Genomic DNA, 19,029 nt, shown 5'->3' on the forward strand with positions numbered 1-19,029 from the left:
AGAGTGACCAGATCTAACGATGCAGTGATGATTGACCAAGAACAGTATATTAACGAATTACTAGCAAAATTTAATTTGATTAATTGTAATGCTGCTCCGACTCCTCTGGATATGAACCAGCGTCTTACCAAGGAAATGTGTCCTACGAATGAAGAGGCGGAAAAAATGAAAAAATATTCCGTACAGAGAGCTAGTTGGAGGACTTCAATTCGTCGCGCAGTGTACCAGACCGGACATCAGTCATGCGGTCAGTATTGTTAGCAGCTTCTGTAGCAACCCTGGATTTGCTCATTGGACTGCGGCCAAGAGAATTCTTCGATACCTGAAAGGTACGAAGCACGAGAAACTCACATACAGACGAAATGAAGACACGGATTTTTACGGCTACAGTGATGCAGATTGGGGAAATGATCCAGACACTCGCCGGTCCGTCAGTGGTTACGTTTTCTTGCAGAACGGTGGAGCAGTGAGCTGGAACTCAAAAAGGCAATCTACTGTTGCACTTTCAACCACCGAAGCGGAGTACATGGCCTTATCAACAGCAACCCAAGAGGCTATGTGGTGGAAAGGATTCTTGTTTGAGCTACACGGAACGAATCAAGCACTGATGCTCAAATGTGACAACAAAAGCGCTATCAACCTGGCGGAGCGTGAAGTTGGCTATTCGGCACGAAGCAAGCATATTGACATCAGGCATCACTACATCCGTGAGCAAGTTGAACAGAAATTAATTAAACTTGAACACGTTCCATCCGATCTTCAAGCGGCGGACATTCTTACCAAATCTATACCTGGTCCAAAGCAAAACAAAGATAGGAAGAAACTTGGCATATTATAGCTTCCCACTTAAGGGGGGATGATAGAAGTAAGCGTTGCGCTATGAAAGTATGCCATGAACCAAGTTACATTAAATAAAAACTTCACTCTACGTTTGTCCTTCAACCTGATCAGTCGACTTTTACTCTGCTATCCCAACTATTTAGCACAAAATATCAGAAATTTTGGTAGTGTTGTTGAATCATGGTTTCCATTACTTTTTTGCTTAATACTCAGTAAAATTAGATTAAACCATAGTGATATTTATTACCGAGCTCGAGAATCATTTTTAAGCGTGTAAAAGTTTGATTTCCGAGCGAGCTAGTAAATCAAAATTAACATTGAAAGAGTCTATGCAGTAACAGTCGTCTTATAACTAAATGAAACAAACATCGTTCACGTTGGTTCTTCAAAAAATCATACAATAAAAAACTATGGTCCAAAGGTACAGATATTAATACAGATTTTTTTCGGAGAGAGTACAGATAAAAAAGATTGCTACAGCTCCCAGTACAGGTGAAAATGTGGCGACACTGGCCAGCAGTACACCCGTACTAGTTAGCATAAAATAGACCCCAGTATGGTCCAAAACAGAATGCCCAGCACCTCCTATCCCTACCTCCACGTGGTACTGACTGGGATGTGAACAACCAAGGGAAGATCGACGAACCGGTGGGAACACCGGGGGAATGAGGAGCTAATCTCCTCGGAGGGCAGCTTGCCTGAGCGTATGTTTTTCATGTTAGGGGCGGCTTAAACAGCGTTTGATCCGGAGTGGACGATGTGAAAAAAGAAGCGTTCTACGCACAGCTGTAGAAAGGCTACGATAGCTGCTCGCGTATAGACATCAAAATCGTCATCGGGGACATGACGTACAGTAAACCAAATTGATCATGTTCTCATCGACGGCCGGTTTTTTTTTTCAGACATAACAAACGTGAGCACTAATCGCGGTGCGGATGTTGGCTCGGACCACTACCTAGTTGCGGTATTTTTGCGCTAAAAACTGTCGACAGTATACCACGCGCGCATCGCCGAGCCCCGCGGCTTAACATCAAGCACCTCCGGGACCCTCAGACTGCAGAGGAATACGCGCAACAGCTCGAAGCGGTACTATCAATGGCGGAGGTGCGGACAACGTAATTCGCAAGGTTAGATTTGTTGTTGAAACGTGTAAACGGCATTTGAAAACCTAACCTTCACTGAATAGATCTAGTGGGTGGAGCATATAGGTTGCCAACGTGATGCTTGCGAGATACAAAAAACAAACACACAAAAATACTTCTTAAAGTTGCTGTCATGTTCTGAAGCCATGTAACAGCAACTTTTGCTCGATTGTTCGCCTTATATTTGTTTTTGAGATGAGGTTATTTATTGCGTTGTAACTTTTGGGTACTTGGACTAGCAGTCGTTCAAAAAGTGTGGGTCTCTAAAACGAAATGTGATAAATTACTTTGCCTTCATTATCACGCTGAGGTACTGATGAATTGAAGAAGCAAAATTAAAACTGGTAATGTCCATTAGCATGATAAGGGAAGCAATATTTAAAACTGAGTCATGAACTTGCAAGTGTTTCTACAGCAAATGACGTAAACAGTACAAACGAGAAAAGTTAATAGAAATTGATAACCGGAGTTGAATCCCCAAATTTCTGGAAATAATCAAAGATAAACCATTGGCCATTTTACAATCTTACCACAACGCCATGAAGTTTCTATTGCGCCCTAGTTGCTGCTACGATGCATCTTCGTAACTGAAATTTTACCATGCAGCATTGACCATGTTGTTATCAAATTCCATGCATTAGTTCATACACATTGCGGTTTCATTCTTGAAACTTGTGTTGAAACAACGAAAATGTCGCAATTGGCTCCACCTCCTGCGCTTTTTTTGTCATTGTATAAGAAACTGAGATGTAACTGCAACTTAATTTCGGATAAGAATTTGTTGCTGTGATGCACAAAGTTCATGAGCGAAACAAATTTTGCTGCTTGGGTAGCGAACCTATACATTAGAGAAGAGACAAGACACTCACCGTTAAGGCAACTGTCAACATCAAAACGGGCGAGCTGTATAAATTTGCATTGCCGTTATCCGTTTTGATGTTGACAGTTGCCTTAACGGTGAGTGTCTTGTCATTTCTCTAATGTATAGGTTCGCTATGCTTGGAGGTGCAGGTGCTGCATTCGCACAGCTATCGGGGGGACTGCAACGGCGACACTAGGAGTGGAAGCACCGGATGGAAGAGAGGACTGGTATAACGGAGAGTGCCTGGCAGCGGTGAATGAGAAGAACCGGGCCTGGGCGATGTACCTGGGGAGATTAACGAGAGAGAACATGACCAATTATAAATGGGCACGGAACGACATGACCACGATTCTCAGACTAAAGAAGCCCCAGCAAGACGATCGCGTACATGAGGATCTGGAGCATCTGTAACGTGCCAATGATACGCGGAAGTTCGATGAAAAAGTAAACCATTCTCGCAGAGGTAATTCGCCTCAAGCCGACATGAGCAACGACGCGGATGGGAACCATTTATGAATGCCAGCGAGGTGGTCGACAGATGCAACGAGTACTTCTATGGACACCTGAATGACGATATAGTTAACAAAGGCGGAGCAGGAACTGACCTAGGAGCACCAGCAGCAGATGACCGAGTACCAGCTCCCGATGTTCAAGAAGTTCTTTGTGAGATCGGTAAGATGAAGAACAACAAAGCCGCATGCGAAGACGGACTGCCAAATGAGCTCTTTAAACATTGGAGAGAGGCGCTGGCTAGAGCGCTGCAATGGGTCATTTCCAAGATTTGGGAAGAGGAAAAACTGCCGGACGAGTGGATGGAGGGAGTCGTCTGCCCCGTCTACAAGAAGGGCGACAAGCTGGAGTGCCGCAGCTACTGGATATCTCGATAATCAATGCCGCTTACAAAATTGTCTCGCAGATCCTGTTCCGTGGTCTATCACTTTTAACCAGGAGGTTCGTGGGTCAATACCAAGCGGGTTTTATGGGAGCCCGTGTCACCACAGACCAGATCATCCCGATCCAACAGATATTACAGAAATGTCGCGAACACAACGTTCCCACACATCACATCTACATCGACTTCACGGCGGCCTATGATACAGTCGATCGAGAACAGCTATGGCAGATCATACACGACAACGGATTTCCGGATGCACTGACTCGACTGATCAAGGCCACCATGTGATGTGCCACGTGCGTGTTTTGGGGGTACTCTCGAGCCCCTTTGAATCGCCAAGAGGGTTAAGATAAGCTTTCCTGTTTGCTGTTCAACATCGCATGCATCGACACGAGGGGCACGATTTTAACAAGGTCTGTTCAGCTTCTAACTTTGCGATGGCGGAGCAAACTTACGCCAGATTGAAAGCCGAAGCCGGACGAACCAGACTGCAAATAAATGCGTCGTAAACGAAATTTATGCGAGCGAGAGGCTTCGAGAAGAACAACCTTCTAACTCAAGTCTCTGCGGCGATGCGCTTGAAGTGGCGACGAGTTCGTGTAAAATAACACCAGCAAAGACATCAGTGCGTCTTGAACTGTCCTACAGATCAGACGTTTTTTCGGTTGCTTGTGGACTGGTCTTTGACTGCCTATAGCCAAAGTTTGTGTTTTGTCAGTGTGTCTTTTAAAGACTACCTGAAAGTTATTTCCCATCAGTCTTTCTCAAGACTACCTACTTTTGAATTTAACATTTGTTTTCACTTTTTTCGTATCACCTGAAATGGCTGGACGGAAAAGGAAACCTCGCATCGCTGCGGGGAGGAAAAGAGAGGCATCTCTTTCTGACACATCGAGTGTCTGTAGTGACAATCCTTTTGATATTTTGCCTGAGCTCTTTTGATATTTTGCAGCTGAGCTGGTGAAATGGAAGTTACCAATAATGAAACTATACAAAATATAAAATCTTTAAAAAAGGAGAAAGTTCCACCTATTGTGGTAACTATTTCTTCTGAATTTAATATATTCAAAAAGGAACTTGGGCTTGGGCTGAAAGTGACCAGATCTAACGATGCAGTGATGATTGACCAAGAACAGTATATTAACGAATTACTAGCAAAATTTAATTTGATTAATTGTAATGCTGCTCCGACTCCTCTGGATATGAACCAGCGTCTTACCAAGGAAATGTGTCCTACGAATGAAGAGGCGGAAAAAATGAAAAAATATTCCGTACAGAGAGCTAGTTGGAGGACTTCAATTCGTCGCGCAGTGTACCAGACCGGACATCAGTCATGCGGTCAGTATTGTTAGCAGCTTCTGTAGCAACCCTGGATTTGCTCATTGGACTGCGGCCAAGAGAATTCTTCGATACCTGAAAGGTACGAAGCACGAGAAACTCACATACAGACGAAATGAAGACACGGATTTTTACGGCTACAGTGATGCAGATTGGGGGAATGATCCAGACACTCGCCGGTCCGTCAGTGGTTACGTTTTCTTGCAGAACGGTGGAGCAGTGAGCTGGAACTCAAAAAGGCAATCTACTGTTGCACTTTCAACCACCGAAGCGGAGTACATGGCCTTATCAACAGCAACCCAAGAGGCTATGTGGTGGAAAGGATTCTTGTTTGAGCTACACGGAACGAATCAAGCACTGATGCTCAAATGTGACAACAAAAGCGCTATCAACCTGGCGGAGCGTGAAGTTGGCTATTCGGCACGAAGCAAGCATATTGACATCAGGCATCACTACATCCGTGAGCAAGTTGAACAGAAATTAATTAAACTTGAACACGTTCCATCCGATCTTCAAGCGGCGGACATTCTTACCAAATCTATACCTGGTCCAAAGCAAAACAAAGATAGGAAGAAACTTGGCATATTATAGCTTCCCACTTAAGGGGGGATGATAGAAGTAAGCGTTGCGCTATGAAAGTATGCCATGAACCAAGTTACATTAAATAAAAACTTCACTCTACGTTTGTCCTTCAACCTGATCAGTCGACTTTTACTCTGCTATCCCAACTATTTAGCACAAAATATCAGAAATTTTGGTAGTGTTGTTGAATCATGGTTTCCATTACTTTTTTGCTTAATACTCAGTAAAATTAGATTAAACCATAGTGATATTTATTACCGAGCTCGAGAATCATTTTTAAGCGTGTAAAAGTTTGATTTCCGAGCGAGCTAGTAAATCAAAATTAACATTGAAAGAGTCTATGCAGTAACAGTCGTCTTATAACTAAATGAAACAAACATCGTTCACGTTGGTTCTTCAAAAAATCATACAATAAAAAACTATGGTCCAAAGGTACAGATATTATTACAGATTTTTTTCGGAGAGAGTACAGATAAAAAAGATTGCTACAGCTCCCAGTACAGGTGAAAATGTGGCGACACTGGCCAGCAGTACACCCGTACTAGTTAGCATAAAATAGACCCCAGTATGGTCCAAAACAGAATGCCCAGCACCTCCTATCCCTACCTCCACGTGGTACTGACTGGGATGTGAACAACCAAGGGAAGATCGACGAACCGGTGGGAGCACCGGGGGAATGAGGAGCTAATCTCCTCGGAGGGCAGCTTGCCTGAGCGTATGTTTTTCATGTTAGGGGCGGCTTAAACAGCGTTTGATCCGGAGTGGACGATGTGAAAAAAGAAGCGTTCTACGCACAGCTGTAGAAAGGCTACGATAGCTGCTCGCGTATAGACATCAAAATCGTCATCGGGGACATGACGTACAGTAAACCAAATTGATCATGTTCTCATCGACGGCCGGTTTTTTTTTTCAGACATAACAAACGTGAACACTAATCGCGGTGCGGATGTTGGCTCGGACCACTACCTAGTTGCGGTATTTTGCGCTAAAAACTGTCGACAGTATACCACGCGCGCATCGCCGAGCCCCGCGGCTTAACATCAAGCACCTCCGGGACCCTCAGACTGCAGAGGAATACGCGCAACAGCTCGAAGCGGTACTATCAATGGCGGAGGTGCGGACAACGTAATTCGCAAGGTTAGATTTGTTGTTGAAACGTGTAAACGGCATTTGAAAACCTAACCTTCACTGAATAGATCTAGTGGGTGGAGCATATAGGTTGCCAACGTGATGCTTGCGAGATACAAAAAACAAACATACAAAAATACTTCTTAAAGTTGCTGTCATGTTCTGAAGCCATGTAACAGCAACTTTTGCTCGATTGTTCGCCTTATATTTGTTTTTGAGATGAGGTTATTTATTGCGTTGTAACTTTTGGGTACTTGGACTAGCAGTCGTTCAAAAAGTGTGGGTCTCTAAAACGAAATGTGATAAATTACTTTGCCTTCATTATCACGCTGAGGTACTGATGAATTGAAGAAGCAAAATTAAAACTGGTAATGTCCATTAGCATGATAAGGGAAGCAATATTTAAAACTGAGCCATGAACTTGCAAGTGTTTCTACAGCAAATGACGTAAACAGTACAAACGAGAAAAGTTAATAGAAATTGATAACCGGAGTTGAATCCCCAAATTTCTGGAAATAATCAAAGATAAACCATTGGCCATTTTACAATCTTACCACAACGCCATGAAGTTTCTATTGCGCCCTAGTTGCTGCTACGATGCATCTTCGTAACTGAAATTTTACCATGCAGCATTTACCATGTTGTTATCAAATTCCATGCATTAGTTCATACACATTGCGGTTTCATTCTTGAAACTTGTGTTGAAACAACGAAAATGTTGCAATTGGCTCCACCTCCTGCGCTTTTTTTGTCATTGTATAAGAAACTGAGATGTAACTGCAACTTAATTTCGGATAAGAATTTGTTGCTGTGATGCACAAAGTTCATGAGCGAAACAAATTTTGCTGCTTGGGTAGCGAACCTATACATTAGAGAAGAGACAAGACACTCACCGTTAAGGCAACTGTCAACATCAAAACGGGCGAGCTGTATAAATTTGCATTGCCGTTATCCGTTTTGATGTTGACAGTTGCCTTAACGGTGAGTGTCTTGTCATTTCTCTAATGTATAGGTTCGCTATGCTTGGAGGTGCAGGTGCTGCATTCGCACAGCTATCGGGGGGACTGCAACGGCGACACTAGGAGTGGAAGCACCGGATGGAAGAAAGGACTGGTATAACGGAGAGTGCCTGGCAGCGGTGAATGAGAAGAACCGGGCCTGGGCGATGTACCTGGGGAGATTAACGAGAGAGAACACGACCAATTATAAATGGGCACGGAACGACATGACCACGATTCTCAGACTAAAGAAGCCCCAGCAAGACGATCGCGTACATGAGGATCTGGAGCATCTGTAACGTGCCAATGATACGCGGAAGTTCGATGAAAAAGTAAACCATTCTCGCAGAGGTAATTCGCCTCAAGCCGACATGAGCAACGACGCGGATGGGAACCATTTATGAATGCCAGCGAGGTGGTCGACAGATGCAACGAGTACTTCTATGGACACCTGAATGACGATATAGTTAACAAAGGCAGAGCAGGAACTGACCTAGGAGCACCAGCAGCAGATGACCGAGTACCAGCTCCCGATGTTCAAGAAGTTCTTTGTGAGATCGGTAAGATGAAGAACAACAAAGCCGCATGCGAAGACGGACTGCCAAATGAGCTCTTTAAACATTGAAGAGAGGCGCTGGCTAGAGCGCTGCAATGGGTCATTTCCAAGATTTGGGAAGAGGAAAAACTGCCGGACGAGTGGATGGAGGGAGTCGTCTGCCCCGTCTACAAGAAGGGCGACAAGCTGGAGTGCCGCAGCTACTGGATATCTCGATAATCAATGCCGCTTACAAAATTGTCTCGCAGATCCTGTTCCGTGGTCTATCACTTTTAACCAGGAGGTTCGTGGGTCAATACCAAGCGGGTTTTATGGGAGCCCGTGTCACCACAGACCAGATCATCCCGATCCAACAGATATTACAGAAATGTCGCGAACACAACGTTCCCACACATCACATCTACATCGACTTCACGGCGGCCTATGATACAGTCGATCGAGAACAGCTATGGCAGATCATACACGACAACGGATTTCCGGATGCACTGACTCGACTGATCAAGGCCACCATGTGATGTGCCACGTGCGTGTTTTGGGGGTACTCTCGAGCCCCTTTGAATCGCCAAGAGGGTTAAGATAAGCTTTCCTGTTTGCTGTTCAACATCGCATGCATCGACACGAGGGGCACGATTTGTGCGTGTAAAGTGGGAAACTTATAGGAAGTATGGCGGAGGTGAAAAGCATATCACCCAATGCCGTACTTGCCAACGTTATGGCCATGGTTCCAAATTCTGTAACATGGACCAAAAATGTCTTAATTGTGGAGACTCTTCTCACAAAAAGGACACATGTCCTGTGAAAGAGAGTAAAAATTTTCGCTGTGCGAATTGTAACGGCAACCATATGTCAAATTTTTATCAATGCCCAGTCCGTTTAGCAATTGTTAAGGCAAGGCAAGGTAAACAAAATTCAATTTCTCAATTAAAACCAACTTCAAAACAAAATTCTCCAAGCGTACCAATGACGCATAGTTTACCTACTCCTTTGCATACCCGTTTAACTTATGCACCGGTTACAGATAGTTCGAACATTATACCGCCTAGTGTTGGTAGTTCGAAAATGACCATTAATATGGGTAAGCAAAACACGCTAGAAAATAATTGTACACCTATTACTCCAGCTAATATTGCTGCCGAAAATATTTTTTCTAATGTCAACTGCCTGGGGCCTATTACGGCAGGTAAACTTTCTTTTTTGCAACAGGCAATGTTCGATCTTATGAACGCCATGTTGCAGGCAAAATCAATGTTTGAAACCATTCAAATAGGCACAAATTTTACTATTAAAATTGTTTCTAATTTAAAATTTAGCAATGATTTTAAATAAAACAATTAAAATAATAAATTGGAATGCTCGCTCATTGAAGGCCAATGAGAATGAGCTTTTTAATTTTTTAACAGTAAATAATGTGCATATTGCAATTATTACTGAAACATTTTTGAAACCTAACATAAAATTAAAATATGATCCCAATTACGTGGTTCATAGATATGATAGGATTCAGGGTTCCGGCGGTGGAGTTGCAATTGTTATTCATCGCCGAATCAAACATCGTGCTCTTCCCCATCTTGAGACGAAAGTTATTGAAACTTTGGGAATTGAAGTTCAAACTGAACTTGGGATTTTATTTATTGCCGCAGCATATTTACCATTTCAATGCACACGCGAGCTCAAAAATTATTTTAAAGGTGATTTACAAAAACTCACCAGAAATCGTTCGAAATTTTTCATAATCGGCGATTTTAACGCTAAACATCGTTCATGGAATAATTCTCAAAGTAATTCCAATGGCAAAATTTTATTCAATGATTGTTCTTCAGGATACTATTCTATTTAGTCTCCGAATAGTCCAACATGCTTTTCTTCTGTAAGAAACCCTTCAACAATTGATTTGGTGCTGACAGATCAAAGTCATGTATGTAGTGATTTGATCACACATGCTGACTTTGATTCTGACCATCTTCCAATAACTTTTTCTTTATCACATGAATCAGTTTTAAACCCTATGAGCTCTGTTTTTAATTATAACAAAGCTAATTGGGAAAGATACAAAAATTATATTGAGAGAAATTTCAATAATGAGCTTGATTTGCAAAACGAAGTGAATATTGATTCCGCTTTGGAAGCATTAAAATGTGCAATTGTTGATGCCAGGAATTATTCTGTTCCAAAGGCTCAAGTGAAATTTGATTCACCAATAATTGACGAAAATCTTCAACTTCTAATTCGTTTGAAAAATGTCCGCAGACGTCAATATCAACGTTCTCGTGACCCTGTTTTTAAACTATTTATAAAGATTTACAGAAAGAGATTAAACATAGATTTACTCTTCTGAGAAATCAAAATTTTGAGACTAAAGTTGAAAAATTGAAACCATATTCAAAACCATTTTGGAAGCTGTCGAAGATTCTTAAGAAACCTTCAAAGCCTATTCCAGTTTTAAAAGATGGTGATCGTTTTCTTGTATCCAATGAACAAAAGGCTCAAAGACTTGCTCAGCAGTTTGAGAGTGTTCATAACTCAAATTTGAATTTTGTGAGTCCAATTGAAAATGAAGTCACACGTCAATTTGATTTAATTTCTTCCCAGAATTTTTTACCTGCAGAAATAATTGAAACTAACTTGAATGAGATTAAATCAATTATTAAAAATTTCAAAAATATGAAAGCACCTGGTGACGATGGAATCTTTAATATACTAATCAAACATCTCCCTGAGAGCACAATGGATTTTTTAGTGAAAATTTTCAATTACTGCTTCAAAATTGCATATTTTCCCAAATTATGGAAAAATGCAAAAATTACTCCCATTTTAAAACCGGATAAGAACCCAGCTGAAGTTTCAAGTTATCGACCAATCAGTTTGCTTTCTTCAATAAGTAAACTGTTTGAGAGAGTTATTCTTAACAGAATGATGTCACACATCAACGAAAATTCAATTTTTGCAAATGAACAGTTTGGATTTCCACAACTCATCAATTGCTCAGAGTTACTAATATGATACGAGCTAACAAATCTGAAGGTTATTCCACTGGAGCTGCTCTTTTAGACATAGAAAAAGCATTCGACAGTGTTTGGCATAAAGGTTTGATTGCGAAATTGCAAACTTTTAATTTTCCAATTTTCCTAATCAAAATTTTAAAAAATTATCTTACTGATCGAACTCTGCAGGTTGTCTATCAGAATTCAAAATCTGATAGATTTCCTGTCAGAGCAGGTGTGCCTCAAGGTTCAGTCTTGGGTCCAGTCCTGTACAACATATTCACTTCAGATCTTCCTGATTTGCCTCCAGGATGCACAAAGTCATTGTTCTGCGATGACACAAGCATTTCCGTAAAAGGAAAAAGTCTTCGTGTCATATGCAGTCGATTGCAGGAAAGTTTAGATATTTTTTCTTCCTACTTGCAAAAGTGGAAAATCTCTCCCAATGCTTCTAAAACTCAAATGATAATTTTTCCGCATAAGCCTAGGGCTTCTTTCCTCAAGCCAAACAATAATCACGTTGTCAAGATGAATGGGGTTATTTTAAGTTGGTCCGACAAGGTTAAGTACTTGGGACTAATTTATGATAAAAAAACTTATTTTCAAAGAGCACATTGAGAGTATACAAGCCAAGTGCATCAAATATACGAGATGTTTATATCCTCTCATTAACAGGAATTCTAAACTTTGTTTAAAGAACAAACTTTTGATTTACAAACAAATTTTTAGACCAGCAATGCTTTATGCTGTACCGATCTGGTCAAGTTGCTGTTCAACAAGGAAGAAAACGCTCCAAAGGATTCAGAATAAAATTCTGAAAATGATTTTGAAGCGTCCTCCTTGGTTTGGTACACTCGAATTACATAGACTTACTGGTGTTGAACCATTAGAAGCTATGTCAAATAAAATTATTAACAATTTTCGACAAAAATCGTTGCAATCCTCAATTGCTACGATAAGCTCTCTTTATAGCCAATAAGTTAGCAATTAAGTTAGTTGTAAGTTTACTTCCCCTTTTCTGACAAGTAGGTTTAAATCCCTACGAATGATAAGTCCTAATTGCGAAAGCAAACAAATCCTAACAATTAAAATTACAAATTTCTAACAGTGTTGAGAAGTCACCATTTGTGATTGGACACACATACTCATTATTTACTAATATTTATCATAAATACTTAAGCTACTAACAAATCCCCCCTTAAAAAAAAAAAAAAAAAAAAAAAAACACCAGCAAAGAGGTCCATATACGCATTTAGGCTGGAAATCGTGCCTACTTTTCACTCCGGAAGACACTTCGATCGAGTCGAGTGCGACGACGCACGGAATTGACGTTATACAAAACCCTGATACGATCGGTAGTCCTCTACGGAATCGAGACAACAACGCTTTGCGCGGAGGATCTTAACGCCCTTCACAGTGGTCCAATAAGGCAAAAAGTGGAGCTCAATTCCAAAGCGCCTTTCATTTTCATCCTAGTTCAAAAGTGTCTTCAAAACAATTGTTTGTATGAATGACCCGTATCATCGCAAATTGTCAAAAAGTACAAAAAGCTTACTATACTAAAAATAAAAAAATTAACTTTTTTGTGTTAAGAGATAGAAGAATAGTTTATTCAGCAAAGTTGTAGAAAATTCAAAAATATGGAACTTTGTTAAATAAATGAAAATCCTATTTTCTTTCGGTACAAAGTTATGAAGTATATTACATTGAACTTACTTCAAAGTTAGGTTTTTTGTACTTAACTTTTGTTAGTTGCATTTCATACGAAAGAATCGTTCGGAGGAATTGTTAGGGCACACAAAACACACATTTTTGCCAAAGGTCATATATCTCCAGGACTTTTCCTTACAAAGTTATATCACTTTTAGGCTTATTTTTTTGATAACTTCAAGAATGTATAGGTTAAAAAGGGGCAAGTGGAATCAAGATGTCAACACTTTTCCTTGAAGTTAAGCTGAAGTACTTAAACTCCTTTAAGTTCCATTTGTCCCAATCCACCCATATTAGAGTACAGCGAGCATATGTTACAGTAGGTTTTCATATATCAAAATTACTTACTTTTTTGTGTTAAGAGATTTTTTGTGTTGAAGACTACACATCTCCAGGACTTTTCTTTACAAAGTTATAGCATGTTTCAGCATATTTTTCCGATAACTTTAACAACCTTTAGAATAAAGATTAGGTGGATTGGTACAGATGGAGCTTATAATAATTCTGAGAACTCGAGCTAAACTTCGAGAAAAAGTATTAACATCATGATTCTGCTTGCCCCTTTTTACTTTATACGCTCTTATAGTTTTCGAAAAAATAAGCTAAAACATGCTATAACTTTGTAAGGAAAAGTCCTGGAGATGTGTGGTCTTCAACAAAAACGTGTGTTTTGTATGCCCAAATGATTCTTTAGAACAACGTTTTCTTGTAAAATGTATCTAACAAAAGTTAAGTGCAACTCTGTAACTCTGTACCCAATGATGATAGGAATTTTATTTGTTCGGTAAAGTTTCATATTTTTGCACGTTCTAAAACTTTGCCGAATAAACCATTCCTCTATCTCTTAACACAAAAAAGTTAGTAATTTTGATATATGAAAACCTACTGTAACATATGCTCGCCGTACTCTAAAATGGGTGGATTGGGACAAATGGAACTCTAAGGAGTTTATAGTACTTCAGCTTAACTTCAAGGAAAAGTATTGACATCTTGATTCCATTTGCCCCTTTTTAACCTATACATTCTTGAAGTTATCAAAAAAATAAGCCTAAAAGTGATATAACTTTGTAAAGAAAAGTCCTGGAGATATATGACCTTTGGCAAAATTGTGTGTTTTGTGTGCCCTAACAATTTCTCTGAATAATACTTTCATGTAAAATGCAACTAACAAAAGTTAGGTACAAAAAACTAACTTTTAAGTAAGTTCCATGTTATATACTTTATAACTTTGTACCAAAAAAAGATAGGGTTTTCATTTGTTCAACAAAGTTTCATATTTTTGAATTTCCTACAACTTTGCTGAATAAACTATTCTTCTATCTCTTTACACAAAAAATTATTTTTTTTATTTTTAGTATAGTGAATTTTTCATACTTTTTGACAATTTGCGATAATGCGGGTCATTTATACAAACAATTGTTCTGAAGACACTTTTAAACTAGGATGAAGATGAAAGGCGCTATGGAATTAAGTTCCACTTTTTGCCTTATTGGACCACTGTGCCTTGGAGTTTTCGAACGGAAGGTGCTGCGGACTATCTACAGTGGAGTGCAGACGGACGACGGAGAATGGCGACGGCGCATGAACCACGAGCTGCACGCGCTACTCGGAGAGAACCCCATTGTACACCTGACGAAAAGGAATAGATTGCGGTGGGCCAGTCACGTCGTAAGGATGCCGGCCTGTAATGGTAATGATATGACCAGCGTGCTCCCTAATAGTCTCAGTGAAAATTCTCAGGCTACCTATAACTCGGACACGGAATCGTGAAAGGAATCGTTTCTGCGATACAAACAGAATCTGTTCGAATCGCATAAGAAAAACCTTCAAGAGTTCGCATGAAGGAATCTTTAGGTTTCATTTTGAAAAATCTTTCGGATTTGCATACACGCATCTATAAATAATCCGATTTCAAGAATCATTGCATACGAAAAAGCAGTGCACGTGATGAATGCCGCATTTATTAACGATTGATTAAAAAGACCAACAAAGAATTTGGTATTGATTTCACGTAATAGAAAGGAATTTTTCCGGAAATTGTTGATAATTATTAATTATTATTAGAGACAGTGGTAATTCGCGGCAAAAAAATTGGAAATTCGCGGGTGGCAAAATTGAAAGTATTCAAAATTTGCGGTAATTTCGCGGCAACCTTCTTCTTCAGAAAATAAGAAACAACTTGTTTATTTAATTATAATATTTAATTAACTGGTTAATTCAAATATATATTGAACCTTACGATTCATGATTTCTTTGCGCTGACAAGTACATACTGTGTCAAATTGTCTTCAGCCAAAGTTTGGTGTCGATAGGCTCGTATTTTTCAAGTTATACTGGCTCACGCTGCGTTCCGTATCTACCAAGTTCCCGGGAATTGCTGAATATTTATTTGCCAAATGTAAAATTTCAAGAAAATGTCTGCGATCCGAATACCTGCCAAAATTATTGTACCAACCTACTGTACTTAGTTCCCCTTTCAGATGGCTGCATGTACTTAGTTCATCTTGCAAGTTCGATTTCATGACTGCACACTTTGGAATTTTATCATGCAAGTCACCAATCGCCAAATTCTTTGCTCGAAGAGTATCTAGTAACTGAACCTTCCGAAGATAATACAACCCAGGCTGAAAAAATCTGATTGCAAGAGAGCAATAGTATTGCGAGGAAAAGACGTCCCGTTGCCATCGAGGTGCCAAGTAATCTTCAGCTTTGTCCATGTTGCTGGTTTTGATGAATTCCGAAAATTTTAAATCGAAATGTTTCATAAATGACATAGAATGTTGCTATTTTTCATTACTTTCGCGGTTTTTTTATAAATTTCGCGGCTGATGCCGAATTTCGCGGAATTCGCGGCTTCCGCGAAATCGCGACTTACCACTGTCCCTAATTATTATCCATTATAACGGATGTTACGTGGATCGAACATTACATTCCTGAGTTCAATCGACAGTCAACAGAGTGACCTTTGCTTGGCGAGAGCCACCCAAAAACGCAAAAACCAAGCGTTAGGCAGTAATTTTTGCGATTCGCAAGATTCACCAAAACAATTAATAAACAGTATTGCTGTACATTATTTGATTGTCCAAATCAAGGAGAAATAGCTGCATATGGTGAAGAAAAAATGCTCTTTTACTAAGACAACACTCCCGCTAATTCTGTTCGTGATGTGATAAATTGAAGGAATTGCGCTGTGAACCGGGTTCTCATCCTCCGTATTCGCCAGATTAAGTCTCGGGCGACTTATCCCTGTTTTATCCCCGTTCGTAAATTTAGCTCTCTAGTAAGCGATTCCATTCGAATGAAGAGGTGGAGTTGAAAATAAACGATAATTTTGAAGAACTTAACACGCACTACTACACAACTGGCATCGAAATGTTAGAGGGTCGCCACAAAAAGTGCTTTACTAATGACATAGTGTCCATCGAAGAATAAGGCAATTGTTTTATTGAAGTGGACACGGCAACGTTGTCTCAACAAAAATACCGACGTTCACGTTGTAACCGTTTTACACCCCTTTCTGCTTCATCAGTACTCATAACCAGTCAAGGTTCCTTTATTGGTTTCTAAGTGTGTTTTAATTTTCGTAGAAAGATCTAACTCAGTTGCTAAAAAAGTTGTTTCTCGTAAACTGAACTCGAGCTCTCACGGCCGCACATTTCATGGATGACGCCCCGTTAAGCATACAGACGCGAGGCATACGGACGCGAGGCATAGTACGCTAGGCATAATGGACGGCAGGCATACGGACACGAGGCATATGGACGCGAGGCCGAATGAACGCGAGGCCGAGTGGACGCGAGGCCGAATGGACGCGAGGCCGAATGGACGCGAGGCCGAATGGACGCGAGGCCGAATGGACGCGAGGCCGAATGGACGCGAGGCCGAATGGACGCGAGGCCGAATGGACGCGAGGCCGAATAGACGCGAGGCCGAATGGACGCGAGGCCGAATGGACGCGAGGCCGAATGGACGCGAGGCCGAATGGACGCGAGGCCGAATGGACGCGAGGCCGAATGGACGCGAGGCCGAATGGACGCGAGGCCGAATGGACGCGAGGCCGAATGGACGCGAGGCCGAATGGACGCGAGGCCGAATGGACGCGAGGCCGAATGGACGCGAGACCAAATGGTCGCGAGGCCGAAGGGATACAAGGCCGAAAGGACACAAGACCAGGAGGAAGTGATGCGGAATATGTTATTATCGTCATCATCATCACAGCATTCAATAACATGTATTTCGCTTCAAAGTGTCATTTGGAAAGCAATACACTCGCGGCCTTCGGACGACTCGCTGTTCGAGCGAATGCTGTCCTTACTCGCTACCGATCGTTCGGACTTAACTAAGGGAAGAAAACTCTGTTTGAGTAGACCTAGCAAACCAAGTGTGTGTGAAGGTAAATTATTCGATTAGCTTGTTTTTTTTTGCTCCGTTCTAATTGAATTTTTTCTCACGTTTTCCAAATTCGCTGTCGCTGAGTATAATACATTCGTTGCTTCGTCGAACACTGCATCAGTGAAAGCTGGAAATCGACATATTTTGGTGATATTTAGTGAAATTGTTGGAAAGATAACTCTGCTTTTTTATCGAAAACCGAATAAGCAAGAAAACAATGGCGGCTGTTTGATGTGCTTGTGCTCACGATTTAGCAAAATCAGATGAAATCATTTGCAGCGGCTTCTGTAAGTCGTCTTTTCATTTGAAGTGCGCTCATTTGACCGCTGAACTGCGTGATGTCGTCGCAAATTGTTCACAATTATTTTGGATGTGCAGGGCTTGCACGAAAATGATGGCCAATGCATGCTTTCGTCAAGCCATATCATCTACGAACAATGCTATGCAAACAATTGTGGATGATCAAAATAAAGCACTCGACTTACGGAAAGAAATAGCACTAAACACTACCAAAATAAACACTATTCTCCAGCGAACGCCTTTGCCCGCTACGCCGCGAGTTCCTAGAACACAACAAACAACAAATCTGCGAAAAAGGCCACGGCTTATAATTCCAGATGAACCGTCGCAACAAGAAAACATCCTCGAGGGCACCAAAGACTGTGTCCCTGATGACGCTATACCGTTGGCTGCAGCTAGAAAAGATAACTTGTTCTGGTTGTATTTGTCTGGTTTCGATCCTCATGCAACAGTGGAACAAATCCAAAAACTAGCCAAGAATAATTCAAATACCGATCGAGATGTTGATGTCGTTAAACTAGTGCCAAAAGGAAGAACAATCGAAGACCTCACGTTCGTTTCATTTAAGATTGGTATCGAATTGCAGCTGAAGGAGCTAGCCCTGTCAAAATCGACATGGCAGAAGGGAATTATCTTTCGACCATTCGATTTTCAACACGGCTCAAACGCACGTACTTTTTTTCGCTTTCTGCCAACGCCGGGAGGAAACGATACGAAATGAATACATTTCTGACCCGCCCGTCCCCAACTTCGTCCAACACTCGACTTATTGCGATAGCACATCCATAGCAAGCAGAAACCTAACTGACCAATTTGGAACGACAACAGCTGATTACCGCCCGCTCGAATATCCACCACAACGAATGCTTACCCTCTACTACCAGAACACGAGAGGCCTACGAACCAAAACAAACGATCTGTTCTTCGGTCTCGCTTCGTGCGACTACGATGCGATAGTTTTCACGGAAACCTGGTTGAAGGATGATATTCTCGACTCAGAGCTTACTGATAGATATACCCTTTACCGTTGCGATCGTAGTACTGCCACTAGTCAATATCGCCGTGGTGGTGGTGTATTGATCGGTGTGAAATCGGAATTAAAGAGCACATCTGTTTCGCTAACGGGAGACGATGCACTGGAACAAACAGCTGTTAGTATTGAGCTGATGAATAGCAAGATTTTTGTTTTGTTTTGTTGTCCTGTACTTTATGAGACACACTCGGCTTGTATTCAGCAGCTGACTTCAGTCGCTAAAGACGATGATAGAATATTTGTGCTGGGTGATTATAATCTGCCAAATTTAT

General features: G+C 41.0%; 2 protein-coding genes across 5 annotated transcripts in view; both read left to right on the top strand.

Annotated features, from left to right (window-relative positions):
• Positions 1-19,029, top strand: part of LOC129721699 (uncharacterized) — a 160,250-nt gene that overhangs the window by 59,029 nt on the left and 82,192 nt on the right. The window contains exon 1 of one of the 4 annotated variants that reach the window (XM_055674577.1): positions 6,773-6,796. The exons of the other annotated variants lie outside the window; for them this stretch is intronic. The gene's annotated coding sequence lies outside the window, so the exon portion shown is untranslated. Of the gene's footprint in view, positions 1-6,772; positions 6,797-19,029 lie in introns of those variants that run through there. 4 annotated transcript variants of the gene reach the window in all.
• On the top strand, positions 3,154-5,668 carry LOC129719780 (uncharacterized). Its single transcript, XM_055671189.1, has 2 exons — positions 3,154-3,251; positions 5,017-5,668. Exons 1-2 carry the CDS (start codon positions 3,154-3,156, stop codon positions 5,666-5,668), a joined length of 750 nt encoding a protein of 249 aa, XP_055527164.1.

Source organism: Wyeomyia smithii, chromosome 2, assembly GCF_029784165.1.
Source record: "Wyeomyia smithii strain HCP4-BCI-WySm-NY-G18 chromosome 2, ASM2978416v1, whole genome shotgun sequence".
In the NCBI taxonomy this organism is placed as follows: Eukaryota; Metazoa; Arthropoda; class Insecta; order Diptera; family Culicidae; genus Wyeomyia; species Wyeomyia smithii.

What these genes read in the sequence shown, in the direction of transcription:
- LOC129719780 (XM_055671189.1), top strand. Translation starts at nt 3,154, where the DNA reads ATGACCAATTATAAATGGGCACGGAACGACATGACCACGATTCTCAGA. An exon ending in CATGAGGATCTGGAGCATCT is followed by an intron (nt 3,252 to 5,016) that starts GTAACGTGCCAA and finishes TATTCCGTACAG; the next exon opens with AGAGCTAGTTGGAGGACTTC.